The following is a 27241-nucleotide window of genomic DNA, read 5'->3' on the forward strand; positions in this document are numbered from 1 at the left end:
ACACACACACACACACACACACAGGCAAGACACACACACACACACACACACACAGGCAAGACACACACACACACACACACACAGGCAAGACACACACACACACACAGACCAAGCAAGACACACACACACACACACACACACACACACAGGCAAGACACACACACACACACACACAGGCAAGACACACACACACACACACACACACAGACAAGACCACACACACACACACACACACACACACACACAGGCAAGACACACACACACACCCACACACAGGCAAGACACACACACCCACACACAGGCAAGACACACACACACACACACACACACACACACACCAAGGCAAGACACACACACACACACACACACACACAGGCAAGACACACACACACACACACACACACAGGCAAGACACACACACACACACACACACAGGTACACACACACACACACACACACAGGCAAGACACACACACACACACACACACACAGGCAAGACACACACACACACACACACACACACAGGACCAGACACACACACACACACACACAGGCAAGACACACACACACACACACACACAGGGCAAGACACACACACACACACACACACAGGCAAGACACACACACACACACACACACACACAGGCAAGACACACACACACACACACACACACACAGGCAAGACACACACACACACACACACACACACACACACAGGCAAGACACACACACAGGCAAGACACACACAGGCAAGACGCGCACACACACACAGGCAAGACACACACACACAGGCAAGACACGCACACACGCACACGCACACTCACAGGCAAGACACACACACAGGCAAGACACACACACACACACACACACACACACACAGAGGCAAGTCTCTCTCACACACAGACATACACACACACACACACACACAGAGGCAAGTCTCTCTCATACAGACATATATATACACACACACACACACACACAGAGGCAAGTCTCTCTCTCGTTTGCTGTTCACATCATCTTTTTCTAGCCACTCTGTGGTAGACCACACACACACATAGAGGCAAGTCTGTCTCTCGTTTGCTGTTCACATCCTCTTTTCTAGCCTCTGCGGTAAACTACAGTTTTTATGAAAATGATTTTGGAACAAGAACATGGCCAGTACAGTTGACCATGAAGCCTCTAGTGTAGCTGTTAAAGCATGCGTTGAAGGACGCGTTTGATAACTTCATAGCCATGTTCATGAGCTACTGTGCTGCACTCTGGGGGGTATAGGAGTGTACGAGTGGATAAATGTAATCAATACGAGTGGCATTAATCAATACGGGTAGCATTAATCAATACGAGTGGCATTAATCAATACAAGTGGGGATAATCAAAACGGGTGGCATTAATCAATACGAGTGGCATTAATTAATACGGGTGGCATTAATTAATACGGGTGGCATTAATCAATACGAGTGGCATTAATCAATACGAGTGGCATTAATCAATACGAGTGGCATTAATCAATACAAGTGGGGATAAATGTTGTCCCCACCGGGATACAAATAATTTAGCAGAGGCAGGATATCAAGACCAGAAGGGGGGAGACCAGAACATAACACACACACTGCGCACACACACACACACCACACACATATATACACACACTGCACACTGTACACACACTGCACACTGCACACACACACTGCAGACACACTGCACACACACACTGCACACACACACTGCACACACACACTGCACACACACACTGCACACACACTGCACACACACACGGCACACGCACACACACACACACACCACTCTTCCCAGAGGAAGTTGCATAAGTGGATTATTCCTGTTTGGTTTCATCTCCAACTGTCGTTTTGATGAGTCTGCATCACCGACACAATGAACACGTCTCTGTCTCTCTCTCTCTCTCTCTCTCTCTCTCTCTCTCTCTCTCTCTCTCTCTCTCTCTCTCTCTCTCTCTCTCTCTCTCTCTCTCTCTCTCTCTCTCTCTCTCTCTCTCTCTCTCAATCATACCTAACACGATGAGCGCGGCTTCCTCTCCCTTCCGTTCATGAGAGAGAGAGAGAGAGATGATCCCTGTGGTAGGGTCATTCTGTCCCCCCGTCCCCCCCCACACACACACACACACACACACACGCACGGTCCCCACCCCCAATATTGGATTGTTGAGAGTTACAAATATGACATAACCATCAACACGGGCATCTGCTGTGGCACGAGAGATGCACCTATGACCTCACTTATGACCTAGCATGAAGGAGGCTCCAGGAGGTTCTGCAGCGATATCAAAGGACCGAAGATGATTGTGTGTGTGTGTGTGTGTGTTTGGCCTTTCAGATAATGGCAGCAACCCCATAAGTCATGTGAAGAAGGAGAAGCAGAGACCGCCTGGCACGGTGGAGTATACTGTGAGTAAACTACATCTCCCACAGTGCACCTCTGCACACCACATGTGTTAGGAATGTCTAGGAGTTTCAAATGTGTGTTTGAATATTGTTATGACCCAGCAAAAATGAAAGGGATGACTACACCAGATGAAACAAGGGTGTGGTTACTGAGCCTGTACTTGGTCAGGATTAGCCTCTGCTTTGTATCTCTGACAGAAGGCCTTTTCACACTGCCAAAATCGCCGCGATTTTATGTACCATCTTGAATTTCCCCTGGGGATCAATAAAGTATCTATCTATCTATCTACCAGAATCGCGGAAGGACTGTCCCTTTCACATAGACCGAGGCGGAACGGCGGGACAAAGTGTCTCGCCAAATTTACTACCAAGCCCCCTAGACATTTACTACCAAGCCCCCTAGACATTTTGCTACCAAGCCCCCTAGACATTTTGCTACCAAGCCCCCTAGACATTTTGCTACCAAGCCCCCCAGACATTTTGCTACCAAGCCCCCTAGACATTTTACTACCAAGCCCCCTAGACATTTACTACCAAGCCCCCTAGACATTTACTACCAAGCCCCCTAGACATTTACTACCAAGCCCCCTAGACATTTACTATCAAGCCCCCTAGACATTTTGCCGAGTTTTTTCGTTCCGGCACCAGTGTGAATGGCTCAAGGCGGAAAGGGGAATCTGGGCGGGCATTTCAATGCAATGTCCAGCCCACCACAGGAGATTGTAAATAAATCTAACTGATCAAAAGCAGCAATAGCAGAGACAGCACATTATGTCAATCTATAAATTCACAAAGTCTCCAGTCATTTAATGTCTGCTAGAGTTGACTGTAGCTTGGAATGCAATAAGTTGCCATAATAGGCTATCCTAAAATCCAGCGATAAAACAAAGCATGAACTCATGAGCGTCTGTCTGCCCTATATGTATATCCTCTGATTGTAATGCTTACAGATATCTAGGCGATATTTGTAACATTTATTTTGTATTTGGCCTGTTATAAAATCATGTAGGCCTATTGAACAATTTAAACACATTGTGAACCCCAGAAGTTGGAGACATGCATAGACATTGCTGCAAATTTAAAACCGGATTACTCTGGAATGGCTAACTGTGCAGGGGAATGCTTTACACCTTTGTGTTCGGTAAGGTCTGCTGTTTATTCTGATATATGGTTTGTCATGTGTTGAGGGAAAGTTCGCGAAGTTCGGGCGCAGAAAATATGATTAAATTAAAGTTACTTTTCTCGCAAACTGTTTACAACAACAACTAACCACTAACATTGTTTAAAGGCTGAGAAAAAGCTCTTTCGTGTGATACATGTGATGTCTGTGATGAATAAGCTACTTCGCAAGTAGTTCAGCAAATTTGGGTGGGACAGAAATACCTTTACAGAGCAGCAGATCAGGCCATATCGGCTCTGGCTCACATGATGTAGGAAATGCATTATCGCTTCACTACCCAACACGCGAACAAGAAATAAAAGAAAAAAGAAACCAATGTGCTTATGTCGCGATTTCCGATGGGCCCAGGCCTAGAGAAGAGACAGCTATGGTAACCTAACAATTAGGATTTGCTTTGCCTACACTGCTGTTTGGTTGTCCCAAACTTTGAGACGACCCATACTCGCATTAACTGAATCTTATCAACCCGAACTGCAATGTTGAGTGACAGGATGCAATGCCTAATAATCTCACTGCCTTCGGCATAACTGCTAACAGTGCGCCTAGGCCTACTGTTAAACACCTGAAAAATATTAAGCTGCTGTTTTCTTTTCATGACGAGCACTAGGCCTACGCTTTTATGATTTATGACTGAATGGAACGTTGCGTTTTTAAGCGGAACTGCTTATCACGTCGTGTGAAAGTTTACACCAATCATCATCTTCTAATGTATCCTTATGTTGAGATGTCCATTCTCTTTACCCTAGGCTATCATTTGTGCACAAAGCATGCTTCATTGTCTGAAGACATCTATCGCAAGAATCTAACATTCTAAGCAACAGCAAAGCAAATGCAAGCTAACCAAAGTGCAGTCGGTTCTGCCGCCATGGTTTTGGAAATCACACACCTGCTGTATCTGAAGGTCCACGCATAATAAGGCCTACGACTATCACTCTACACGCCCCCTGTTGCACGTCACAATTTAATTTGCTATAGCTGATCCTGCCTCCTGGATCCCCAAAATGCTGCATCATGTGAACAGATCAGCAGGCCGGCAAATTTTCACCTCGTTTTCAGACACAAAAAGACGGCAAAAACAAGTCTCCTCTTCCCGCAAATTTAGCGTGATCTCTGTGTGAAAAGGCCTAGAGATACTCTGCCAATCTATCTTTTTAGGGTTAGATAGAATTTCATACTACTTTGGCTTGTAGTTTGGTTTCTCCAATGTTTCAAATAATCTTCTTTTGCTTGTTTGATGATTTTATTGACTCAAATGTAGTTTGGAAGCAGAACGGGTCTGAGCGTATTGTGTATTAGTTTTTGTTGCTGAATTAGTGAGCTTCAGTACCAGCTGGCACTAGGGTTGACATTTTAACCAATATCAGTACCGGTGCCGGAGGTGTGGTGTCGGTATTCATCGGTACTTTTTTTGTTACCTTACCCTTACCTAACTAAAACATTTACCTAAAGTTGCAAAAAGCTCATTTTATACATTGAGAACGTTTTTGACACAATACAAACCCCTCTCAATTCCTCATTTTATACATTGAGAACGTTTGTGACACGACACAAACCCTTCTCCATTCTGTAAGTATGAGCATAAGAACAGTAGATAGTAAACAGTTTTTTAAAACAACTCAATCAAACTCAAACATAGAAAATACTGCATGACGCAGCAGAGCGAAACCATACGGTTTCTTTCCCTATAGCAACTGTTGTCACAACAAATCTAACATTACAGTGAGTTGTGTGAGTAGTTGGCCAATAGCCTAGATATTATTAATGCTGTTAAGACATCATTTTCATCTATTCTAGGCACACAGATACATTTTAAATACCATTAAAACACTGTTTTCCATGCTTTGAGCTGTTTAAAGTCTTGTTTTACCGTTTTTAATGGATTCAGCTCACTCTGGGTTAAAGTCTTTTTTAACCGTTTTGAATGGATTCAGCTCACTCGTGATTCAGAACGATGGGTGCGTTTCATAGCACTCTGTCAACTGTCACTATTATTTTAAGTTCTTACCAGGGACACTATTCTGATTCATAATTTATGCCGCTCCTGGCGCAACACATGCAGGTTTAAATGGTGCATATTAAGTTACCCATAATAACTTCCGCTTTTGAGACAGACATAACGTTACACTCAGACATGAGCTCAACTGGTGCACTCCGGGCCTCTTTTCTGAGATCAGTTCTTGTTTTTTTAGTGTTTAGGAGTTTTTTTTGGGACTATATTTCAGGGATGTCTCTCCCTCTGTCTTGCAGGTGTGCCCTAGTGACACTCTGAATGGCATCTCTCTGAAGTTCAACATCACCCCCAATGAGTTGGTGCAACTCAACCGCCTCTTCTCACGCAGCGTGGTCCCAGGACAGGTTACTATCTCACACACACACACACACACACACACACACACACATGCACACACATACACATGCACACTCACACATACACATACACATACACATGCACACACACACACACTCTCACACACACACACACACATACACATGCACACACACACATACACATGCACGCACACACACACACTCTCACACACACAAACACACACACACTCACTCACTCACACACACACACACACACACACACATATATATATACACACACACACACACAAGAAATGAGTCTCAGACACACCACCTGTGGGGGATTCCCATGTTCGCTGATCGTGGGAGAGAGGGTATGTGTGAGTGTGTGTGTGTGTGTGTGAGAGAGACTCATTTCTCAATCTCAAGTCTGTTTTATGCTTCTGCGTCAAATCCATGGCGTAGCCCCATAGAGCTCTCTGTGTTGCCGTGTACTAGGGCTGTGCAATTAATCAAATTTTATTTTGGCTCCAAACGAAGACAAAAACAGAATCATTAAGAAAAGCGATTATTTTGCCACATTCCGTTTAGAAAATAGTGTTAATAGTGGCAAGACCACTAATCTAACGTTAGAACGTGCCTGGTTCTGGCAAGACGGCTAATCTAACGTCAGAACACGCCTGGTTCTGGCAAGACTGCTGATCTAACGTTAGAACATTCCTGGTTGTTGAAATTAGTGCGCTATAACGTTACAGCTTGTCAATTACTAGGCTACTAATGCAAGTGGATAACATTAGGCAAATGAGAACGTTACTAATCATCATTAACACTGATTCATTAGGCAAATGAGAACGTTACTATTAATCATTAACACTGATTCATTAGGCAAATGAGAACGTTACTAATCATCATTAACACTGATTCAAATGCGAACGCAGTGTTTCCCACAGAATTGGATTCAATTTGTGGCGGTAGCTGACTTGGACAACGGGGGTTGGGGGGGGGGTGCATAGGTCTAATTGAGTGCCTGTCACTTTAAGACGTTTGAGGGAACCCTTGCAATTGTAACACAGTTGAAAGGCTGCTGATGTGTGGATGCAATTCATAACGTTTTTCTACATAGTTAAAATAAAGGTTAAGTACTTCTCCTTGGGACAAGCACTTTTGAATTTTGGAAAACACTTTTCCATTTACATCGGATTTTGCAAACATTCAGTGTCAGAGTCAATAAAATGAGCCCTTCAAAGAAATTGACAAGCAGCTGTAAGTAGGCTAAGCATGCTAAATTTGACATCCAAACAGTATTCTAACGTTAGCTTTGAGATACTGCTTGATTTCATAACTTAACTTATAAGTTTAGTCTCTTAGCCAGATGTCTTCTATGCAGTGCTTCTATGTGGCAAATACAATCGTTCAACAATCGGGAATGTTTTGTTAAATGCACATGCAGAGGAGGGGCAGCGGGCTACGAGAGAGAGCGGGGCGGGGCAAGGAAAGGCTGCGTGCGTAAAAAGCGCAACTCAATGGCAATGCAAGGATTTGATCTTATATTTAAATTAAATTAAATTAAATTAAACAGAATATTCATCTTTGGCGGACGATTTTTATTTCGTGGCGCCCCGCCACAGATTAGTCAATGTATGGGAAACACTGCGAACGTTACTAATCATCATTAACACTGATTCATTAGGCAAATGCGAACGTTACTAATCATCATTAACACTGATCAGTTGCTCATTCAGTCCCAATGTTATTGGGTATAATATTCAGTTATGGGCTGGGAGGAAGAAACGTAGGCAAGCCTACAAACATGACTGAAGTAGAATTCCAACGAAAAAGGCATTTTTATCAGGTCGTCAGCAAACATGTCACTGCCTGAATATGCCGCACACCACAGTATTTAATCACAATGTAATGTATTTGCAATATGTGCTGTTATGAATAAGTAGGAAAACAAATCTACTTATTTACCAGCAAGTTATTTTTCTTCTGCGGTCTGTTTATTATTCTTCTGTGGTTGTGGAAATTAGATAAGGCTTATGCACCCCCCCCCCCCCTCATAATCAATATCTGTTTATCAATAATAGTAATTAATAATAGTAATTATGATTTTTGCCATAATCGAGCAGCCCTACCGTGTACCCGGTCTAAGCCCTCCGGCGTTGCCTGACGCACACCTCTAAAAAATTGTAACTTCACGTTGAGACACCGCAGACTGCAAGGACTGTGATTGGTCAACTTGCCCTGTGTGTTGATAGCCGGCTGCTTCAAGCCTACTGTGGTGAGAAGCAATCGCTTGCATGACTGGGGTGCCAGTCACACAAGGACACAGCAGGGTGGTCCATTCCAAAAAACCCTGAGGTGGATGAAGTTCCACACTGCACCATACCTAACTATGGGAGGCACTAAAGAGGTATGTTTTAAGTCTAGACAGGGAGGGTGTCTGCTAATCAAATTGAGGGAGGGAGATTATTCCAGAGGAGGGGATCGTGGTAGCAGAAAGCTCTGCCTCCTACTGTAGTTTTTGAGATTCTTGGGATTACAAGAAGCAACATGCTAGTTCACTGACATAAGCTTTGCAAATAAACTCAGGTGTATTATGGTTAAAATGACGGGAGTTCTGTCGGAGATCTGTTTGTAAAGTGTCTATTTGTCAGTAACGTTTTAAAATCAGCACTTCGCCAGCAAGCAGTACTTTGGTTACAATAACTAGGTCCTTGGAATGTACTGTGTCTATTCCTCTAACTTTTACGAAATCTAAGAAGGAAAAGGCAAAACAAATAAGATTAATATTTCATCACGGCAGTCTATGGAGTTCGGTGGTGAGCGACGCAAACACAGGAGACGCAGAACTTCGAAAGGTTCACGCCTGCGTCGACACAGAAGCATAAAACAGCCTTTACTCTTTTTGCCTGTGTGTGTGACCTGTTTCTAACCTCTGTTTTGCAGAAGCTATTTGTCCCAGATGTTGGCCAGTCAGACTCTGGTTGCCAGGAGACTGGATCAGACCCAGAGTCCAGCGTTGCGCCCGGAAAACCCTCTCAGGTGACCTGTCAATCACACCCACTCAGGTGACCTGTCAATCACACCCTCTCAGGTGACCTGTCAATCACACCCACTCAGGTGAACCCTCTCAGATCAGGTGAACCCACTCAGGTAGACCAGCTCATGTCAACGCTGCTGCTGAGAACCAGACCCCAATCCCCGGGTCTCAGGCGACCAGGTACCCTAGAGAACCAGACCCAGGTCTCAGGTGACCAGGTACCCTAGAGAACCAGACCCCAATCCCCAGGTCTCAGGTGACCAGGTACCTTGGTACCTTGGAGGTACAGAGGTACACTAACGCAGCGACGCACAACAACAACTAGGCTACACTCACGCATAGTTTAGGTGAGCTATAGTTAAGACAGGAAACCATATGTGCGAGGGTATTAGCATAGATTCAACGCAGATACATGAATCTAGCTAGTTGTATGTTTTCAATGCAGATACCTGAATCCAGCTAGTTGTATGTTTTTAACGCAGATACATGAATCTAGCTAGTTGTTTTCAAGAGCAAGACTGAAATGAGCCTTGTGAGTAGGCTTCATGAAAGTGTAGCGGCTACAGTGATTTAGGGGAAACTGTGTAAGTATCGGTGGGTGGTATCGGGGAGTTTTTATGAGTACATGGGAGTATATGGGACCAGTATCGGCCCGATCCCCGATGCCAGTATCGGTATCGGGCCATAACTAGTTCTGTGCTCATTCCCTTTAGTCTGTGGTTTCGACTGATCTAAGGTTCTATGCTCGTTGCCTCTAGTCTGCCATTTTGACTGATCTGTGATTGTGTGCTCGTTGCCTTTAGTCTGTTGTTTTGACTGATCTGTGATTCTGTGCTCGTTGCCTCTAGTCTGCCATTTTGACTGATCTGTGATTGTGTGCTCGTTGCCTCTGGTCTGTTACTCCAGGATGGCGTGTTGAGTGGACAGGCGGGTCTGTCGCTCCGGAGAGAACTGTCTCCACCCTCCGAAGATGAGAGCCCAGCAACAGTCAAGTTCATTAAGATGAGCTGCAAGTACTTCACTGACGGAATGGTATGCAACTCACCCACACACAACTTTCTTTTACGCACTACACAGAGTTCCAATTATGATTTGGTGTGTTTGGTGACGATGTTAGGATGTGTTGTGTTTCTGATTTGGTGATTAGTGAGTTGATAGTGTTATGATTTGGTGATTGGTGAGTTGATGGTTTTGTGATTTGGTGATTGGTGAGTTGATAGTGTTATGATTTGGTGATTGGTGAGTTGATGGTGTTATGATTTGATGGTGTTATGATTGGTGAATTGATGGTGTTATGATTTGGTGATTAGTGAATTGTGAGTTGTGAAAGTAATTACTTAAAGGGACACCAGGCAACGTTTTTGTGTAAATTACTCATCTTCGTAAGTCGGTATATGGTTAAATGACTCATTTACAGGGCGAATGAAGACTCTCTCCAACCCCTACTGCCTGTAGGAAGAATATCCCGCTTTGCAAGTTCAGTGTATCGCACCCATACGAATCGAGCAGGATCAGTTTACATCCTGCATCCACAGCACAGAGGCAGGCTAACGAAACGCTAGTGATTGTTGCAAACGTGTGTATAATGGTAGAGCCGGCGAAGAAGCAGCGAAAACCCTTGACGGAAGATGCAAAGAAAAAGAAAAAATCTTCAGACCGAGCGAGGGGGAGTTTCGTAGAGAAAAATCATCAGGCTTGCCTGGTGTCCCTTTAAAATTAACGTAGACTGGCAAAATTCAGAAACACTTAGGAATCAGGTTTATTCTGTTACAAGCAGAGAGGGTAAAAAATGGTATATGTAGGCCATGGCACAGAGGCCATGGCCTCTGCTGGATCAACCTCTCTCTCTCTCTTCTTCAGTACTCCATCTAGTTCTAATTCTTCACCGTTCACAGTTCAAGTTAGTCACTTTTGTATGGGTTAAACAAAGAAAGAATTGGTGGCAAAACAATCCCACGTGGTTGGTTCTCCAGATGGCATCAGACACACCTACTCACAACTACTTCACACCTATGCATTCTTATCTGAACAGCATGAGAGATATCTTATATATCAGAAATATCACTTATAGAATGTTCCAAACATTCTCACAATCAAATCATTACAATCCTTGTACTGAGACTATTACAATGATACCAGACATGAATATATTTACATTTCATGACACATGGATACATTATAGCAAGGTAACATCCTTTGTCTTGTGGATCTGATAGCCCTTGGAACCAGTACATTAGCATTTCATTGGGGGAGGGGAGGGTGCCTTTGTTTAATGCCAAGAGGGGCCACATGGCTAACTAAAAGTAGTTTTGAAACCCTAAAATAATTGCTATCAGTTGATGGTATTCGGATGTGATGTGATTATGATTTGGTGATTAGTGAGTTGATGGTGTTGTGATTTGGTGATTAGTGAGTTGATGGTGTTGGGGTGTGTTGGGATTTGGTGATTGGCGATTTCATGTGGTGATCTGATGCTATGCTGGTATTATGGTCTGTCGCCAGGGTGTGGTGGGCGGGGTGATGATTGTGACACCCAACAACATCATGTTCGACCCGCACAAGTCGGACCCGCTGGTGATCGAACACGGCTGCGAGGAGTACGGCCTCATATGCCCCATGGACGAGGTCATCTCTGTGGCGCTGTACGATGACGTCTCACGCATGAAGATCAAGGACGCGCTGCCCTCGTAAGACTGTCACACACACACACACACACACACACACACACACACCCTTACACCATTTGTTATTTCTCCAAACCCCTTCACCCCGTTGTAGTCCTCATCGGCATTGTTCTGTTGTGGGCGGAGTCTGTTGTCATCACAGCTGATTTTGTTTGGCATGTTTCCATGGTTACCCATGTGTTTTTGTTTAAGGTTCTGTTCTGTTTGCACTTTGGTTCCCTCCGTTCCTGGTTTCCTCTTTTTCTTTTACTTTCTGTTTCCGTTCCTGACCCCCCCCCTCCCCCCACTAGCGACCTACCGCACGATCTCTGTCCCCTGTACAGGCCGGGCGAGTGGGAAGAGCTTCCGTCGGAGCGAGATCTCAACCCCTTCAGCCGCTACGAGGAGCTGGAACGCCAGCGTCGCCACGGACACGCCCCCCCGCTCGACCAGTCGCCCTCCGACGAGGGCTTCACCGAGCTCCAGCCACTAGGGGGCAGTGCTGAGGAGGAGGAGGGGGACGAAGGGCTGTCCACACGCTCCCCTGGAGAGATCACCGAGGTTACCACCGAGACGGAGGCCGTGGGAGACCGCCAGCAGCAGGAAACGGAGAGGAGGCGCCAGTGGTGGGCAGTTGCAGCCAAGCAGGGGACCAGAGAGGGGGAACCAGGGGCATTATGGGAGATGTAGTTAAGCCAGAGGAGGGAGGGGGCTGGATGAGGACCAGGGGCATTGTGGGAGATGTAGTTCCCCACAGGAGGAGGGGCTGGCTGAGGACCAGGGGCATTATGGGAGATGTAGTTCCGTGGTTAGCCAGGAGGAGGGGCTAGCGACCTACGCCTGATCTCTGTCCCACTGTACAGGCCGGGCCGAGTGGGAGAAGAGCTTCGTCGGGCGAGATCTCAACCCCTTCCAGCGCTCTGAGGAGCTGGAGCATGGCGTCGCCCACCGGACCGCCCCCAGCTCGACCAGTGGCCCTCGGCCGAGGCTTCACGAGCTCCAGCCACTAGGGGGCAGTGCTGGCGAGGAGGAGGAGGGGCGAAGGACCTGTCCCTGCAGCTCCCTGGAGAGAGATCACGAGGAGTTACCCAGGAGGCCGAGGAGGCCGTGGGAGGCGCCCGCCAGCAGGAAGCGGAGTGAGAATCAGTGGTGGGGCCCGGAGCCCGCCGGAGCTTCACGAGCTCCAGCCACTGGGGCAGTGCTGAGGGGAGGAGGGGCCGAGCATCCCTGCGCAGCTCCTGAATCACCGAGGTTACCCGCAGGAGGCGGAGGCCGTGGGAGACGCCGCCAGCAGCAGAAGGCGGGCCCCCTGGAGAGATCACCGAGGTTACCACGGAGACGGAGGCCGTGGGAGACGCCGCCAGCAGCAGGAAACGGAGTGAGGCGTCAGTGGTGGGCGGAGCCACGGAGCTTGCAGCCGAAGCAGGGGACCAGAGGGGGAACCAGGGGCATTGTGGGAGATGTAGTTCGCCAGAGGAGGAGGGGCTGGATGAGGACCAGGGGCATTGTGGGAGATGTAGTTCCCCACAGGAGGAGGGGCTGGCTGAGGACCAGGGGCATTATGGGAGATGTAGTTCCCTACTGGAGGAGGGGCTGGCTGAGGACCAGGGGCATTATGGGAGATGTAGTTCCCTACTGGAGGAGGAGCTGACGGAGGAGGAGAGGAGGCGGCGGAGCCACAAGGCCGAGGTGAAGTCGTGGCTGCTGCAGAGGATGCAAGGACCAATAGAAAGTAAGGACTACAACCAGCCAGCCAATCAGAACAGCCCCACATCCCAGTCTACATCATAGCCCTCTTTACAGTAGTATTAAGCAGAGCTGGATAAACTTATTACCCCACTAGAGGGCACTAGTCCTAAGTTTATTACCCCACTAGAGGGCACTAGTGCTGTAGGAGTTTATTACCCCACTAGAGGGCACTAGTCCTAAGTTTATTACCCCACTAGAGGGCACTAGTGCTGTAGGAGCTTATTACCCCACTAGAGGGCACTAATTCTGGAGAAACTTAACACCAGTCACTTCATACCTGATGTTCATCTCTGTGTCTTCACCTCTCTTCTCTTTCTCTCTCTTCATCCTTTCATCTGTTCTCTCTGTTCTCAGACATGCTGCTGTCTACGGAGGAGAAGAGCAAAGCTCCGCCCATGTTCCTCTGCTTCAAAGTGGGCAAACCAATGAGGAAGTCTTTTGCTGTTGCCCAGACAACTAGCCCCTCCCACTCCTCCAGCGGGCGAGTCAAGCTGTTAGAGTATTGGTTTGCCGTCCCTCAAGAAAGGTGTGTAGGTGTGTGTGTGTCAGGGATGGAAATTAATATTTCTTTCCACCTGCCACTGTGACTGGTGGATTCCAAAATCAACTTTTTTACCAGCCACTAGAGAAATGGCATGAAAATGTGATATCATGATTATAGTAGGCTACCCAAAATGATCACGGTTATCGGCATTATTGCCATACGACTAAAATGTGCTGAATTTTGCCTTAAACCTACAAGCACAGTAGCAACAAAACTAAAGGCCAACAGAACCACAATACTATGCCATAGTGTCATGTCATAAAAGTGGTGTGGCTCCTTTAAGACTCCGTTTGTGTGAGTTCTGGAGCATCCTATAATCGACTCTCCAACTTGATCTAACTATACTGTACATCATCTGATTTAAATATTTACAGATATCAAGGCTATATTTAACATTTAGCATTTATTTTCTATTTGGCCTGTTATGAAATCATGCACTGAACAATAAATGCACAGCACAGCTTTAAGAAACTTAATGCTTAGCATTTTGTGAAACTACATTGGAAAAACTATTTACAGTTATCTAGGTGATATTGTTAACATTTATTTTGTATTTGGCCTTATCGTGTATTACAAAAGTTCAAAGTTGGAGACCTTGTAGACATTTGCTTTAATTTCAAAATTTTTAATTCAAAAATTACTCTGGAACGGCTAATTGCATAATGGAATGCTTTACACCTTTGTGTTCGTTAAGTTCTGCTGTTTATTCTGATATGCGGTTTGTAATTTCTTGAATGAAAAGTTTGTGAGATATTCCACCACGACGAATGGGTGTGGAGATGTCCGCCTGTTTGCCTCATAGGTCTAAATAGTAGCATGTCATCTTGTTTTCCGTGAAGGTGTCATGGGCCGGATTACGGGCCACTTCAAAAGACAACTATTCACGTGAGAATATTAGTCTGTGAAGATACAACACATCCACAGATCTCACTAGATTTGTTTATGCAGTCATCCTGAAATAAGCTAGCAGTGGCACATGAGAGCATAGCGACAGTTTCTTAATGGTATGCTGGGCTATGCTGGGCTGTGCTGGGCTGTGCTGGGCTGTGCTGGGCTGTGCTGTGCTGGGCTATGCTGGGCTATGCTCATGGGCCGGATTACGGGCCACTTCAAAAGACAACTATTCACGTGAGAATATTAGTCTGTGAAGATACAACACATCCACAGATCTCACTAGATTTGTTTATGCAGTCATCCTGAAATAAGCTAGCAGTGGCACATGAGAGCATAGCGACAGTTTCTTAATGGTAATGGCAAAGAGTGAAGCACTGCACCAGTGATGGGTTGGAGAGGAGTGCTGGGCTATGCTGGGCTGTGCTGGGCTGTGCTGGGCTGTGCTGTGGGCTATGCTGGGCTGTGCTGGGCTGTGCTGGGCTATGCTGCGGGCTATGCTGGGCTGTGCTGGGCTGTGCTGGGCTATGCTGCGGGCTGTGCTGGGCTATGCTGGGCTATGCTGGGCTGTGCTGGGCTATGCTGCGGGCTGTGCTGGGCTATGCTGGGCTATGCTGGGCTGGGCTATGCAGGGCTGTGCTGGGCTGGGCTGTGCTGGGCTATGCTGGGCTGTGCTGGGCTATGCTGGGCTGTGCTGTGCTATGCTGGGCTATGCTGGGCTGTGCTGTGCTGGGCTATGCTGTGGGCTATGCTGGGCTGTGCTGGGCTGTGCTGGGCTGTGCTGGGCTGTGCTGGGCTGTGCTGGGCTGTGCTGGGCTGTGCTGGGCTGTGCTGTGCTGGGCTATGCTGCGGGCTATGCTGCGGGCGGCGGCTCACTGGTAGTTGTTGTAGAACTTCAAATCAGCGCTATTTACCGCTGGTAACGTTACATGATCCCTACAGACACTTTCTTATTTTTAACCGTCAATAAGTATGAAAATAAGATCGGATCTGACTATTTGTGGTAGCCTATGCTAGCTCTATTTATTTACCCGCCACAGTGGCTGGTAAGTTGACCAAATTCACCCGCCAGCGCACAAAACTACCTGCATTTGGCGGGGGGCGGGTGGCTAATTTCCATCCCTGGTGTGTGTGTGTCGTAGGGTGGACGACCTGTACTCGTTCTTTGTGCAGTGGTCCCCGGAGGCCTATGGGAAGGACGTGATTAACGTGTGTGTGTGTGTGTTCTGCAGGGTGGACGACCTGTACTCGTTCTTTGTGCAGTGGTCCCCGGAGGCCTATGGGAAGGACGCTCGGGAGCAGGGCTTCATCGTAGTGGAGAAGGACGAACTCAACATGATTGACAACTTCTTCAGCGAGGTCCCACGCAGCTGGGAGGTATGTGTGTGTGTGTGTGTAGGGGTAGGGGTGTAACGATGCGCAATGCATGACACATGACACTCCTCTCCAACACAGCAAATGCCATCCTTATAGATTCAGCCCCTTGAGCTCACAATTCAACAAAACTCATTTTTATTGCATTTCACTGTTATAACACATTGTTACTGTATTGTTAAGGTTTGTTCTACGTCACTGTTTCCCTTAACATAGTGGTGCTGTTACCCTCTAATGCTAAACATAGTGGTACTGCTCTAATGTTCTAACATAGTGGAACTGTTACGCTCTAATATTCTAACATAGTGGTGCTGTTCTAATGTTCTAACATAGTGGTGCTGTTCTAATGTTCTAACATAGTGGTGCTGTTCTAATGTTCTAACATAGTCAAGTCAATTTATTTTTATAGAACATTTAAAAGTAACAGCATTGCACCAAAGTGCTTTACTTGACACAAAATAATAATATTTAATAATAATAATAAAATCTAAATAGGCTAAATAAAGAAAAGAACAGACGTAAAATCTCAAAGATAACAACAAATAACCCTAGCAAACAACAAATAACTAACCCTAGCAAACAACAAATAACTAACCCTAGCAAACAACAAATAACTAACCCTAGGAAATAACAAATAACTAACCCTAGGAAATAACATTAGTGAACATAAAATAACTAACCCTAGGAAATAACATTAGTGAACATAAAATAACTAACCCTAGGAAATAACATTAGTGAACATAAAATAACTAACCCTAGGAAATAACATTAGTGAACATAAAATGACAAGGAGTTAAAATAACAATAGTGATGCTGTCACGCTCTAATGTCGTGCACTGTTCCGCAGGGTTCCGCATGGGGTCGTGCACTGTTCCTCATGGGGTCGTGCACTGTTCCGCAGGGGGTCGTGCACTGTTCCTCATGGGGTCGTGCACTGTTCCGCAGGGGGTCGTGCACTGTTCCTCATGGGGTCGTGCACTGTTCCGCAGGGGGTCGTGCACTGTTCCGCAGGATTCCGCATGGGATCGTCCACTGTTCCGCAGGGGGTCGTGCACTGTTCCGCAGGGGGTCTAGCACTGTTCCGCAGGGGGTACACCTCAGTCCAGCAGATGGTGGTAATGCACTCCGTTTGGAAACTGCCAAAAAAAAGCTCACAGAAAAAGGGTTCACTGGCCTGTTCTTCTTCAGTGAGTTTTTATTTTGGCATTTTGCAAACGGAGTGCATTACAACCATCTGCTGGCCTGAGGTGTAATGGCAAGTGTACCCTGTAGCCTCGTTCTGGCCACTGGGTGAATAAGGCGAATAGACTATATCCAAAGAGGTCATTAGAATAGACTATATCCAAAGAGGTCATTAGAATAGACTATATCCAAAGAGGTCATTAGAATAAGTCAGGCTCTGTGTTAAACTGTCCATCATTTCCAAAATGATTTATAGCCTAGTGCCTAGGGCTGGGCACATTTACTATTCACAATATTGAAAGGGGAGATAAAACAGAGTTCATCTAGTACAGGGGTGTCCAAACTACGGCCCGCGTGCCAACTGCCGCCCGCCACGCACTTTAATCCGGCCTGCCGTGCATTTAATTATTTAGGTTATCATAGGCCGCTCGCTATTTTTTTTCCAGCATGGACTACGTTGTGAGTAACTTCAGGCTACTGCAAACTGCTTTAAAACAGCTTGTTACATCGAGATACATAGTACCTCCATTGCAGCAGATCTAACTACGTTATGCTACTCCATTTAATTGGGAACGCATTTGAGCGTGCACGAGAGGGAGAGAGCGCGGCAGGTTCCAGCTGGCTTGTCATTGTTGATTATTGATATCTCCTTTTTATAAGAAACTTTTAAAAGGAAATCGCGATGGCAACAGTAGTTCCCACTACTGACCATTTATAAACTGAACATAGGTAATAGGGATGGACTAGGCTACAGTGATGGCCAAAAGTATTGGCACCCATGCTAAAGTTGACTGAAAAGAGGAATATAACATTTTTAGGAATTAGGAATTAAATTTTTAAAGGCCAGTTATTTCATGGATCCAGAATACTGTGCCTCCTGATAAAGTTACCTTGGCCTTTGGAATTAAAATAGCCCCACATCATCACATACCCTTCACCATACCTAGAGATTGGCATGGGTGTTATTTCAGTTAGCCTATTAGCTGGTTTGATGCTCATTGAGCTCAATGCAAATCAAACCAGCTAATAGGCTAACTAATATTTTTAGTTTGTAATGAGTTTGTATCATGTGTGTACATGTTGTGCATGCACTTTTGCTGTAGCATTTATTTAGTATAAGTATATATCGTGAGGGAAATTTGGTCTCCCAATCCGTGAATTAGTGAAACACTACTCAGCACACAGTGAACACACAGTGAGGTGAAGCACACACTAACCCCGGCGCAGTGAGCTGCCTGCATCAACAGCGGCGCTGGGGGAGCAGTGAGGGTTTAGGGTTTAGGTGCCTTGCTCAAGGGCACTTCAGCCGTGCCTACTGGTCGGGGTTCGAACCGGCAACCCTCCGGTTACAGGTCCGAAGTGCTAACCAGTAGGCCACGGCTGCCCCCCTATTGCAGTTTGTATCAGCTTTATTTTTGAAGAAGACATTGTGTTGCTTTCTTTGCTTTCATTTGATTCCCAATCAAGATACACTGCTAAGAATTGCTTTACATTGTTAATATGGACTTCTGGAAAGTTCTGAAATGCAAAATAATAGAATAATAGAATTTTTAATCGAGATAAAATATGCGATTAACCGCTTGATATCCGCAGAACACGCGGACTTAAACCTATGTCTGAAAGCAGCTAATGTAACTATACTTACATGTATCTGAACACACACACGTTCACGGAAGGAACGTTTAGAACTTTGATAAAGTCAGAATATGTTGCGTGACCTACTTTAAACAGTCTATATCCGTGACTTGTAAACGGGAATATGAATGGAACATTTTGTTAACAACTCATGTAAACAAACAAATATTTGCAATATTGTGTTATTCTGAATATGGTCAATACTCTAAATATTAATATCCGTGTAAACGTTTTGTGACAGATGAGGCGGTGAAGTCCCCTCTATGGTCAATGCTCGGAATATTAATGTCACACACACACACACACACACTTGGAATATTAATGTCTGTGTAAACGTTTTGTGGCAGATGAGGCGGTGAAGTCCCCCCCTTTAAAAAGACATTTTCAGACAAGAGTTATGTATAAATTGAAGCTGCAAGTTGCTCTTTAAATTGGGTCTTGTAATAACAGATCATCACCATCAACGAGGCCAAGCGGCGTCAGAGCTTTGGGAGCTTTGAGGAGGCGGAGCCTATAGACCTGCTACCCTGCCTGAGCGACCCTAGTACTCTGCTGGACGACACACACATTCAGAAGGTAACACACACACACACACTCTAGTACTCCATTGGACAACACACACACACACACGCACACACACACCCCTCCTCTGTGGTGTGTTGGCGTGACATGATTGGTTCCTGTTGCAGCTGGCTGCCCGCTTGCCTGCGCGTGTGCAGGGGTATCCATGGCGACTGGTGTACAGCACGGGGGTGCACGGCACCAGCCTGAAGACGCTCTACCGCAGCCTGGCCAGGCTGGACTGCCCCGTGCTACTGGTCATCAAGGACATGGACAACCAGGTCATATATACACACACACACATACGGATACACATTCATACACACACACACACATGCGCATTCAGACACGCACAGAAGCATACAGTGGGCGTTGCTTTCAAATGGCCATTTCAGTCGCGCATTACGCGGCGTGAAGCTGCGTGAAACTTTAGTACCACTTTCAGCCACTGTGCGTCGCTCTGCCACTGTACATCGCTCTGTCAGTAGCCTGCCTGCTGCCCCTTCTGAAAAAGCAGGAGGCTACCTTTAAAGATAATTGTTGCCGAGAGGAATCCCAGCCTACAAATTCAATAACAAAATAAATCATGCATAATGAAACAATACCTCGATTTAGGCTACTTGGGTATGGCTTAAGGCTTGACTACACGGTGGTAACGAAATAACTGTTCAGAATGAATCTGTAGCCTTGGGTAGGCTTCTGCAGAAAACAATGTTGTTGGCGATTTAATGCTATCTAGTGACGTTTTTAACAGGCTACGCTATAGAGGCTTAGACAACTATGACCCACGTTTTGGTTTTGTAAATTAATTTTCCCTACTTCTTGACTGCAATGTAGTCAATTGACTGCTTGACATGTCATTTTTATTTTTCTGTACAATAAACAAATACATCTGCTTTATACCGCAGAATTACATTCATATTTGGCTGACTTCTGCAGACACGCAACAAAAACACTTCCACTTCCCTCCCCATATTCCACTGATCACACATCAGACATCAGGGGTGCGTTTCCCAAAAGCTAACTACGTTAGCAACTAACATGGGTGAAACTATGTAAGTACGACAAAACTGTTTCCCAAACGATAGTTTGAACTATGGTGGTGGAACTTACATAGTCCAATGCATCGTTACACTACGTTGCCAACACCTAGTGTTTCCCAAAACCATAGTAGCAACGAACGTTCGCAACCACTATCGTAAAGTTGTGTAGTTACAACTACACCTCTCGACCTGTGGTAGAATGCTAGTAGAAGCATAGTTCTGGGGATCTTCATGTCAAAGACGTCACTGACGCCAGTTATTTGTTTGCAAATTAATAATTATAAATAGATTTAGGTTTCTAATTGATATTTACACTTCTAACCACAATACATCCATATTTTAAAATGTCCAAGGCAGAAAATACATAAATTAAAAGTAAATTTGCAGCCACGTGCACGTAAGTCAAAGTCCCACACCTGCAGATAATAATAAGGTGCACACTTTTTGACGAGTCAGTTGAGAATATGTAGCCTTTCATTTTCATGGAGGGGGATTCCTTGTTAGTTTACGCAAACCAGGCCAAGAAGGCCGATTCAGATTTTGATAATATGATCTGCACAAAAGATAAAACCACCAAATTCACAATTTCGTCGCCGTTTAAAAAAAAAAAAAAAAAAAAAACATAGTCCAGTATTTCTTTTGAAATTGAAATGAAGTTTTATGGACTGGACTATGTTTTTTTTTTTTTTTTTTTAACCATACAAACGCACGGCCTGCTCACTCATGGTTTCAAAAAGAGTAATTTCGGCTTTGTCGGAACTGGCCATTGTAGGCTACGTAAAAATAAACTTCCAAAACAAACGAAAAATATTTATCTTCTTTCAGTTAATTCAAAAGTTTCCAAAAAGTTAAAAACAGATGACATGATGCGTGTCACTGACATAATGCGCAAATAATATAGCCTAGATATTCCAATATATTCTTTTTTTTATTTTTTTTTTTTTTATTGCAAACACCATTGACATTACAGAAAATGCAACACTACGACATGCACCAGAATACTACATAAGACAAACAGATGTACATTACACAAACGTATACTGTAACTTAACCAGACATCACATTGACTTGGCTTATTAATAACAGAAAGGCTAAGGATGATTTGCAACCAGGATGATTACAGATATGATTATCAGGGATGAAATTGATGACCGGAATGAAAAGAAGGGGGGATGGGGGGGGGTGCGGATGGTAGCTCTGAGAGTGTGAATGAGGTGGTGTTGGGATGGGGGTGGGGGTATGCATATGTATAAGGCTGGCTTGCTGTTGGGCCAGGAGGAGAGAAGCTGGAACATAGAGAGGGAGGGTTTCAGAGGAGAGGAGTTGTAATTATTCTGTTAAAGATGAGTGTAGTAATAAGAATAACTGATTGCCTGACTGATTGACAACCTGGGCACCCATTAATGGCCACAGTTCCACCCAGCCCCCGCAGTTATACGGCGACGAGGGGAGGACCTGCGTGCCACCCATCCCCCCAGGCCCCCAGCATATGCACACATCCCCCACTACCACGACCAACCACACCTCGCCCCCAGACCTTCACCCAACACGCCACTCTTGACCTAAATATGTATGTGAAAGAGCCCTCAACCTAGCCAATCTAGAGTGTAGCATTAAAAGAAGTGGGCATGCATGGTGAATATCTGTCAGGATTTCCCCATGCACACCACACTTACCCTGTGTAAGATGTATGCCTCCTCTGTAATGTGTGCATTAAAATAAGTGAGGCATGCAGATAGACACCTGATGAGGCATCTACCTGCACTCCACTCTTACCCTAGCCTGTTTTGTAGTTTTTGTTTATGTTTGATGAATGTCACCTAACATGTAGTGCAATTAAAAGAGAGTAAGCGTGCTGCGTGCTTCCAGAACAAGGCATGTGCATGAGCGTATGAGGAGGGTGTGCACATCGGGGGCACAGGGCCAATAGATAACCCACAGGACCCAACCAATGCCAAACCCACACAGCGACCCGCCAGGACCGAGTCTCCCAAGCCATCCAATGGGGCCCCGGCAGAATAACGATGAGAGAGGCAGAGAGAGTGAAATTAGAAAATTTATCAGAGAATGTAAATAAAAGGGGGAGGGGAAGAAGGGGATGCTATTTATTTGCTATTAATAATAATTAGTGCTGTCAGTTAAACGCGTTATTAACGGCGTTAACGTAAACCTATTTTAACGGCGTCAATTTTTTTATCAGCGAGATTAACGTTCTTTTGGTGTAACAAACTTTGTAGTTTTTTCACAAGCTGTTGCAACAACTAGTAACGTTAGAACAACTACAACACCACACTGGATCTAGCTAGACCGTACTGCATGTAGCCTACACGCCCACTTTTAGGGGAAAGGGAGCTGTTTGGATAATGGAAACCTATGCTGCATAGAAGTGGGGAGCGAAAAGGGGTTATATTTACTACATCTTGAAACAAACGTGAATAAAAGTCACAAAACAAGGTTGGTGTAAGAGTTATCTGTGTGTTTATGGGATTAATGTGACCATTATGTTCCTATTTTTTGCTCTTTCCAGTTTAGCCTAGTAACAGGAGTGTCACGAATGTAGGCACAGTCAAACTGCCCGTGGCTGACTATAACTAAGTTCGGCAAGCTTAACTTTACATGTCATAACATCAACTAAACATAAGTCACACATTCATTCTATCACTTGTAATATGAACGTAGACTTTTTCCTACAACTAGGTGAGATAATTGGCTATGCCTGTTATACTTAGGTTCCACAGTTAGCTAGCTAGCAAGCTAACCGTTTTACATGGGATATGGTAGGTCTGGCTAGTAAGTGCTGAATGGGTTGTAATGTAGCCTACATCGTTTTGACATGAGTAAGTTACATACACATAATTCTTTATAATTGCCGTGTTAGTAAAATTATTGAATGGCCTGTAAATTAATAACTAGATGTAACGTCAAGGTGTGATTAGGCTATCTGTCTTTCCCATTAGAATCAATGGGGCGTGATGCAGATTAAATGTAGCCTATCTGATGATGCGCCTTTAGTAGGCTACGTAAAGGCATGCTGCACACACTTGTTTGGGCTTACGAGCCGGCCAAAGAGTAGATTCGTACAATAAACACCAACGCAGTTCTGAACTCCCGGTCAGCTGAATGGTGTTTTAAATTGCTGTGGACACCGATGCCGACATGAGTGCAATGCACTCTGCTTTCGACATTCATTTACTGTACATTAGATTCCATTCTTTTCAATACAACTCTGCACACCAGCATCGCACTTTGCTGCCGTGTAAATCACGATTCAGTTATATTTGGTCGACGCCGCTCCATAAAATCCATTGTTCATCCAGTGTTTGCGTGTTAAAAACTTGATGTGTGCGGCAAGTGACAGTGCACCATAGACTGTAGGCCTATAAAATGGCAATGCACTCATGTCGAAAAGTTCCTTATTTTCAACTGAACTCAAAGATAATGAATATAGTATTTTATGTTTGTTATGCCCTTTATTAGCTATATTTCTGAAGAATATATTGTGTTGCCTCAGGTCTGCTGCACATCTTTTGAAATTTGATTTGAAATAATCAAATAGACCTACGTCTTAAAGTTAAGTTAATAAAGTAACTTGCTTTGCTTTCATTTGAATCCTAATCAAGATACACAATAATTGCTTTATATTGTTAACGTGGACTCCTGGAAAGTTCAGAAATGCAAAATAATAGAATTTTAATTATGCGATAAAATATGTGATTAATCGTGATTAACTATAGGAATTCAGCGATTAATCGTGATTAAAATTTTTAATCGTTTGACAGCACTAATAATAACAATATTAATAATATTATTATTATTAATAATAATAATAATAATAATAATAATAATAATAGTTCCAGCTACCATCCCCTGCCCGGTGTTCGAGGATATGTGTATCTGTTGATGAACTGTGTTGGTGTGGAGATGGATCTCATGCAAAGAGGGTCAGGACTGTAAGTAGGTGATAAAGGGGTACCAAGGAGAGGTTGTGTCCTGAGTATTGATTAAGTTTGTAGTTGATAGGTTTTCTAATGATATATAGTCTGTTAACAAGTTTTTCCAATGAGTGATGTAAACATTGTTCCTAGATTTCCAGTTCATGAGGATTGTTTTCTTGGCGATAGTCAGTGCTACCAGCAGTGTTTTAATGCAGGAGTTGCTTAAATTGACTGTGGATGTATCACCAAGTATGCATAAGGAAGGGGATGCTGGGATGTGACAGCCAAAGATGGAAGAGAGAGATTTTGTGACACTCACCCAGAAGTGGTTGATTGGAGCGCAGTGGCAAACCGCATGAATGTATGTGTCTGGGTTATTCTGTGTGTGTCTGGGTTATTCTGTGTGCAGTGAGAGCATGAATGTATGTGTCTGGGTTATTTTGTGTGCAATGAGAGCATGAATGTATGTGTCTGGGTTATTTTGTGTGCAATGAGAGCATGAATGTATGTGTCTGGGTTATTTTGTGTGCAATGAGAGCATGAATGTATGTGTCTGGGTTATTTTGTGTGCAATGAGAGCATAGATCCGAACCAAAGCCCCTTTTTTTTTTTTTTTTTTTACTAATTACTACATGTGTTTATTTTAGAGGGGATATTCGAACGTCATTTTTGAGCAATTTTGACAGTCCTAGTCCACTGTAGGCTACGCCAATCGTCTATTAACACCTTCCACCTAACCCTGGTGAGTGGGGGTCGCTATAATGCGTGTGAAATAGCACCATTGAGTAGCCTATGCGAAATAGCCTTAAAATCGTTCCGGCACCACTCTTTTGACAGGCTATGGACAACAGGCTGGTTGAAACAATAGCAAAGTATGCATATGTTGCATACTTTTTGTGCACTTTCAGTCACCTACACTACGCCTAAATAACGCATGATCTGTCGTTTGACTCCTGAACAGTTTACGTAACTCAGAAGGTTAATTGCGTTAACCCAAACTAAAAGGAAAAAAAACACTTTCCTTTGTTTTTATGAACAGAAATTATATTTCGTCTTGACATCACACCGTTAAAAAAACGAGATATAGCCTATCCATCCAGAAGTGCCCATTAGCCGACAGGAAGTGGAGGCAGTGGTTCTCAAACTTTGCCATATCCTACACTGGTGTAAAAGGCGTGTATGGGATCATATTTTTTGTAAAGGTCTGCCAGGGATATTCTTAGGCCTATGAATGGTGTGCCTTCTCACAAAAGCATAGTCACTGGGCTCAGCTAGATCAGCTCAGCTTTCTCCTTCACCAACCTGTGAGCCTATGAGGCAGTCACGTCGTCAGTGGCACTTTCAGGTCCTTCTCATCTGCTGATACAGCAACATGAGTATTCCACTATAGCATTGCTCCTCATTGCCTTACTCCTTTCCTTTTCAGAATGTTCTTTCTATCCATAATCATAAGTCTTTCTTCAGTGAATTAGCAAGATACCATCAGAAGCCAACAATCATAAAACACCTGTGCGCGCGCTCTCCCCATGAAGCTGTCTGCGTGTTGTAGGCTAGATTTGCGTGAGTTCTTTCTATCTGCTTTACTTTTGTGAGTTGCGACCACCTAAGCTATGTTATAGACGTTCTATGAGGTACCAGTGTTTAACTGTGTCACAAAACAAGCTTTGTCAGACTACTTTTAAAATGATACTCAGGGCTATATACATTTTAAACATTCGGGGCTGAAGACCCTACAAAGCCTTGCGTTAATTCTTCAGGTGGGAAGTATCAGGAATTTTCATACGAGAGACACTCTCATTGGTGGTTAGGATATGGAGTAGGGGATTGACAGCAACATAGCCAATCACATTATGAGAGATGCTGAATTTAACATTAACTGCGATGTTTGATTTTAAATTAATGTAAATTTAGCCGGGACTGTAAGCTGGCACATGTGGGTGCTCGATGTTTTGGCGCCTATGACGAGCGCGTATCTCGCGGTTGCATCCACAAACAAACAAACAAACATGCAATGTAAACGTCTGGGATTGGGGAGAGCACTAAATGCTCTACTGAGTAAGCACGAAGTCAAATCTTTAATTGAAAAACACTCTTTAATAATAAAAAAAAATAAACGCGAATGAAGTAAACTTGTGACCATCAAAAATCGTTCAAAATCAAAAACAGGACATAACAGGAAGGCATTTGGCTGAGCAACGGTGGTTAATATGCTCTATGTTTTGTCCAAATGATGTCTGTCCATCATCGTTGCACTCGGAGAAAACCAGAATGTTTAATTTGTCCTGCGTTTCTTCTACGGCTGCAAACGGGATTCACTCACAGTTAACCAAATATTTCTTTATTAGGGTAGGGGAGGCATATTTCTGGCTATTAAATTATTTCTAAACCAGTCTGCTAAAGTCTGTAGTGAAGTCTGTGTAGGGTTTTCCAGGCTCCATTTCTTTTTACGAGACACCCTGCTCACTTGAGCCATCTACCGGTTGTTTGGGTTGTTGCAGCGTCTCACTGGAAAAATACAAATTAAAGCCGTGTGATCCCGCGCGTGGACCGTGACGGAAGCTGGCCAAATCGCGCGCACACACACACACACACACACACACACACACACACACACACACACACACACACACACACACACACACATACGTGTTGACTCCCTGTGTGCTGTTGGTCAGGTGTTTGGTGCGTTCTCTACACACCCGTTCAGAGTGAGTGAA

General features: G+C 44.6%; 1 protein-coding gene across 4 annotated transcripts in view; it reads left to right on the forward strand.

Annotated features, from left to right (window-relative positions):
• The window catches only part of LOC125299255 (nuclear receptor coactivator 7), a 42621-nt gene that overhangs the window by 11812 nt on the left and 3568 nt on the right, over window positions 1-27241 (forward strand). For 2 of the 4 annotated variants that reach the window (XM_048250456.1, XM_048250458.1), the window contains exons 4-15: window positions 2350-2420; window positions 5845-5952; window positions 8854-8949; window positions 9854-9979; window positions 11450-11634; window positions 11922-12162; window positions 12928-13342; window positions 13714-13885; window positions 16027-16171; window positions 19436-19561; window positions 19675-19827; window positions 27200-27241. The exon at window positions 27200-27241 is cut by the window's right edge and continues 54 nt beyond it. In XM_048250456.1, coding sequence (XP_048106413.1) covers window positions 2350-2420; window positions 5845-5952; window positions 8854-8949; window positions 9854-9979; window positions 11450-11634; window positions 11922-12162; window positions 12928-13342; window positions 13714-13885; window positions 16027-16171; window positions 19436-19561; window positions 19675-19827; window positions 27200-27241 — 1880 coding nt within the window. Of the gene's footprint in view, window positions 1-2349; window positions 2421-5844; window positions 5953-8853; window positions 8950-9853; window positions 9980-11449; window positions 11635-11921; window positions 12172-12927; window positions 13343-13713; window positions 13886-16026; window positions 16172-19435; window positions 19562-19674; window positions 19828-27199 lie in introns of all 4 variants that reach the window. The other 2 variants (XM_048250457.1, XM_048250459.1) reach the window with 2 other exon arrangements.

The sequence above is a fragment of the Alosa alosa genome, chromosome 8 (assembly GCF_017589495.1).
Source record: "Alosa alosa isolate M-15738 ecotype Scorff River chromosome 8, AALO_Geno_1.1, whole genome shotgun sequence".
Lineage (NCBI taxonomy): Eukaryota > Metazoa > Chordata > Actinopteri > Clupeiformes > Clupeidae > Alosa > Alosa alosa.